This window comes from Salvia hispanica, chromosome 2, assembly GCF_023119035.1.
Source record: "Salvia hispanica cultivar TCC Black 2014 chromosome 2, UniMelb_Shisp_WGS_1.0, whole genome shotgun sequence".
Lineage (NCBI taxonomy): Eukaryota > Viridiplantae > Streptophyta > Magnoliopsida > Lamiales > Lamiaceae > Salvia > Salvia hispanica.
In genome coordinates, this window is record NC_062966.1 from 31834893 (window position 1) to 31839970 (window position 5078).

Below are 5078 nucleotides of genomic sequence, written 5' to 3' on the forward strand. Positions count from 1 at the left end.
CGATATGTTGGGTTTGACACCCGTAAGAAGGGATCGAAAAAGAAAAAAGATGTCATTACTTGGATTTATGTGGTGTGTAGCCGAGAATGTACAAAGCAAAGAAAAAATGAACAATATGAGGTGAAACACAAGCGTTCTTCTATTAAGTGCTTTTGTAATGCTAAAGTGTCTTGGAAGTTTTTTATGGGTGTTGGTTATGTTATACAAAGTTTTGTTGAAGAACATAATCACGAGATGGTTGAGGAACGTCATAAGCGTTTTATGAAGTTGAACCGCAATTTGAATTTAGTCCATCAGAAATTCATACTTGATTGCGCTAATGCAAATATCGGTCCAACTTTAAGTTTTAGCTTACTCAAGGAAGTACTTGGTGGATTAGATTATGTAGGGTGTACTGTTTTAGAAGTGCGCAACTACAGACGCGACCTTAGAGCATACGTGGAAGGAGCTGATGCACAAATGCTATTAAATGAGATGCGCAGGAAGAAGAAACTTTGTGGAGCATTTACCTATGAATTTGAGGTCAACTCAAAGGATAGACTGACACGTTTGTTTTGGTGTGATCCAACTGCCAAGAGAAATTATCATTTGCATGGTGATATTGTTTCTTTTGATACGACATACTCAACAAATAGGTACGTGCACACTAATTACATTCACATGCCTTATAGTTTATATTCAGTGAAGTATATTGAGCATATAGTGAAATATATTGTTCATATAGTGAACTAGTATATGATTACAACGATGTTTATTTCCGCATGCTTATAGTGTAGTTTTTCATTTTAGTGAAGTATATTGAGCATTTAGTGAACTACAATAAGCTTATAGTGAAGTATATTGAGCATGGCTTATACTGTACTGTTTTTATTCATTTTAGTGAAGTATATTGAGCATTTAGTGAACTACAATATTTGCTTACAGTTAAATGTATTGAGCATGCTTGTATTGCTTTGTTTTTCCATTTCAGTGAAGTAAAACGTGCTTAGAGTGAAGTATTCAAGTGTTAGAGTGAAGTCTCTGTCATCTATGCTTATGTGCACTATTTTATCATTTCAGTGAATTAAAACATGCTTAGAATGAAGTATACTAGAGTTAGAGTGAAGTGTCGGTCATCCATGCTTATAGTACTTTGTTTTTCCATTTCAGTGAAGTAAAACTTGCTTACAGTGAAGTATTCCAGTGTTAGAGTGAAGTGTCTGTGATTAAAGTATATTCTTCATGTCTTATAGTGATTTTAACATATAGGTACTGCATGATATTTGCTCCTTTTACGGGCAAGGATAATCATGGTCGCCCTGTGACATTTGCTGCTGGCCTTTTGTCCAAGGAAAATGCCGACTCCTTTTCATGGTTATTTAAACAATTTGTGAAATGTATGGGTGTGGCTCCGAAGCTAATCGTAACCGACCAAGACTTAGGAATGAAAGTTGCTATTGCAGAGGTTCTTCTTAGTACGAGACACAGGTGGTGCATGTGACATATAATGAATAAAGTTGCTGACAAATTGCCAAAGAACATGCTTGGTAGTGAAGAACTAAAGAAGGAATTGAATGCATGTGTTTGGTCGGAGTTGATAGAGCCTGATGCATTTGAAGAATCTTGGCATGCTATAATGGAAAGATATGGGCTGGCCAATAATGACTGGTTTTCATCGATGTTTGCATCTAGAAAGTTTTGGGTACCAGCCTTTTTCCGTGATTTTCCGATGAACTCGTTGATAAAGACAACATCTTTGTCCGAATCACAGAATGGCTTCTTTAAAAGGTACTCAAAGTGTCGGGCTAACCTTATGCTATTTTATATGAACTATAACCATGCTTTGGAGGCTCAAAGAAGTAATAGCGCAAAGCTTGAATACTATGATTCAACAAAAGTGCCTATATTGCGAACAGAATTGGAAATCGAGAAACATGCATCAACGATATATAGTGGTAGTGCTTTTAATGCAATTCAAGAGGAGATAGTTTATACATGTTTCTCTTTGTCTTGTTAAACTCTAGGAATGTCTACCAATAGAGAGAATGAAGTATATAACATAAATGACAAGGATTCAAACTCATGGACAGTGACTTACTCCATTGGCGATGACACCTATTTGTGTGGATGTAAAAAGTTTGAGAGACTTGGTCTATTGTGCAGCCATATATTTTGTGTGTTGAAATATAAGTTTGTTAAGTTGATACCCGAGAATTTGCGTGGATGGAGATGGTTGAAGTTTGTGAAGTCAATACATGGAGGTTTTTGTGATGATGAAGAAATACTCTCTGTTGTGGACGAGAAGAAGATTGCATTTAAAAACTTGTATGCACTATTCTTTGAAATAGCACAAAGTATTGAAGGGAACATTGACCAAATCAATGCATTTACTGCAATTATTGAAGAAGGTAAGAAGCAGCTTTTCGGAAGTGTTGTTCTGTCTTCGACAGAGAAGAGAGCATTGATTGAGAATTTCTATGGCTCACAAGTTCCAAACATTATTGAAGTTCATCCTCCTAATGTTGTCAGTACAAAGGGAAGTGGAAGTAGGAGGAAATCGAAGAAGGAGTCGGCAATGAAGTTAGCAATGAAACCAGGCCGAAAGTGTGGAAATTGTCATGTGATTGGACACCATGATTCGAGGAACTGCTTCTGATTTTATAAATGGGAGTAGTAGATTGAACCTGAATCATTCCGGGATGATCGCGGGGGTTGTTTCCAGGCACGATCTTCCTCCTCACCGTCGAATACTTCATTGTATTGCATCACAAACACTTCACTCTAAAACTGGAATACTTCACTCTAACCATGTTTTACTTCACTGAAAGGGAAAAACAAAGCACTACAAGCATACATGACAGACACTTCACTCTAAAACTGGAATACTTCACTCTAACCATGTTTTACTTCACTGAAAGGGAAAAACAAAGCACTACAAGCATAGATGATAGACACTTCACTCTAACACTGGAAATACTTCACTCTAACCATGTTTTACTTCACTGAAATGGAAAAACAAAGCACTACAAGCATAGATGACAGACACTTCACTCTAACACTGGAATACTTCACTCTAACCATGTTTTACTTGAAAGGGAAAAACAAAGCACTACAAGCATAGATGATAGACACTTCACTCTAACATTGGAAATACTTCACTATAACCATATTTTACTTCACCGAAATGGAAAAACAAAGCACTACAAGCATAGATGATAGACACTTCACTCTAACACGGTAATACTTCACTCTAACCATGTTTTACTTCAATGAAATGGAAAAACAAAGCACTACAAGCATAGCTTACACTTCACTCTAACACGGTAATACTTCACTCTAACCATGTTTTACTTCAATGAAATGGAAAAACAAAGCACTACAAGCATAGATGATAGACACTTCACTCTAACACTGGAATACTTCACTCTAACCATGTTTTACTTCACTGAAATGGAAAAACAAAGCACTACAAGCATAGATGACAGACACTTCACTCTAACACTGGAATACTTCACTCTAACTATGTTTTACTTCACTGAAATGGAAAAACAGAGCACTACAAGCATAGATGACAGACACTTCACTCTAACACTGGAATACTTCACTCTAACTATGTTTTACTTCACTGAAATGGAAAAACAGAGCACTACAAGCATGCTCAATACAGAGCACAATAAGCATAGATCACAAACACTTCACTCTAATAATGTAATACTTCACTAAATGAAAAACAGAGCAGGTAGTTGTTACTCACGATCGGAGTCTACGGTTGTTGTTTTTCTTTTTTTCTGTCGATCAAAACCTACACAAAAAATAGAGGTAGTTAACTGTAGTAATTAACTGTAAGCTAACATCTGTTCTGTTCAATTTGGATTCCATAATAAACTACTGCATATCTCACTTATTAAAAACTCTCGTCGTTTGAATTTGCAGAATTCTCAAAACTAACTTTTATTCTAAAACTAAATCTAAATCAGAATGAGAAATCTAAATCATAAACTAGTAGAACAACTTACATTTTGAAAAATCTTTCTCATTTGGATTCATTGTTTGACTATGGATGGAGGCGACGGCGATTGCAGCGACGATGGATGGAAGCGACGGCGACGATGGATGGAAGCGACGACGACAATGGATGGAGGCGACGGGATGAGCAGTGATGGCGGAAGATGAATTCTGCAAATGAGAAATCAATTCAATTGTTAACCCTAATTTTATTAGCGAAATGTCCATTATACTCCCGCCTTGTATAGTGAAGTAAATCTGTGATAGAGTGTTTCCCCATATCACTACTCTATATACAAATACATATAGACCAACAAGAAAGAGGAAGAATGCATGATTTGTAGCGGCTCTCGGACAAATTACAAATATACATAGTCATATAGATATTGTGTTTATTGGTAATTACAAATATACATAGTCATATAGATATTGTGTTTATTGGTAATTGCATGTTTGAATTCATACATTCTGCAGATGCAGAGATAATTATCAGTTATTCAGTTGCCGGAATCAAGTTTAGATCAATCGCAGCTCTCTTCCTTTTGCTGCCATCAATCTGTTGTTAATATATTGGTAAGCTCTAGTTTAACACATCATCATCACTTGCACTTGTATTTTTATTACTACATGTCTACATCTAATCTATTTAAATACATAGTTTATACCTTGCCCTGCAGCACCATATTCTCTTCCTCCAGCAGCTTTATATTCTTTTCCTGTTCAAATATTTGATAGTAATACATTATAATGCATCTCTTGATTGAAAGATTTCTATAGAAACATACATAACCAACTAACTAGTTAGTATAACTCATTTCTGGTTAAACTAAAAAGAGAAGATGGAATCCTCTACCTTTTCCTCGAGGCTTGATATAGAATTGAGTAGCAAACGTGTCTGCACAAAACCAACTTTTCATCATAAAAAATAAGAGAATAAAAGAGTCATTGAAATTCAACCAACAGATGAAGTCTCAAGCTGGTTAGGTACCTTCGTTTCTCTGGTTTGTATTAGTGCAGTCTCGAATTGTTCCTGGAGATGAATAAAGTCTATCACCGTGAGGTCATAGTAGGATTTCTCTCCTGCAACATTATAT

General features: G+C 35.9%; 1 protein-coding gene across 1 annotated transcript; it reads left to right on the forward strand.

Annotated features, from left to right (window-relative positions):
• The first annotated feature begins 1486 nt into the window (after window positions 1–1486).
• On the forward strand, window positions 1487–2635 carry LOC125206809 (protein FAR1-RELATED SEQUENCE 5-like). The gene is made up of 2 exons (XM_048106030.1): window positions 1487–1934; window positions 2004–2635. Exons 1-2 carry the CDS (start codon window positions 1487–1489, stop codon window positions 2633–2635), a joined length of 1080 nt encoding a protein of 359 aa, XP_047961987.1.
• The last annotated feature ends 2443 nt before the right edge of the window (window positions 2636–5078 follow it).

Excerpts from the sequence above, each read along its gene's own strand:
- LOC125206809 (XM_048106030.1), top strand. The coding sequence starts at position 1,487 with ATGAATAAAGTTGCTGACAAATTGCCAAAGAACATGCTTGGTAGTGAA. Across the intron at positions 1,935-2,003 it reads TGCATCAACGATATATAGTG|GAATGTCTACCAATAGAGAG; the intron begins GTAGTGCTTTTA and ends GTTAAACTCTAG.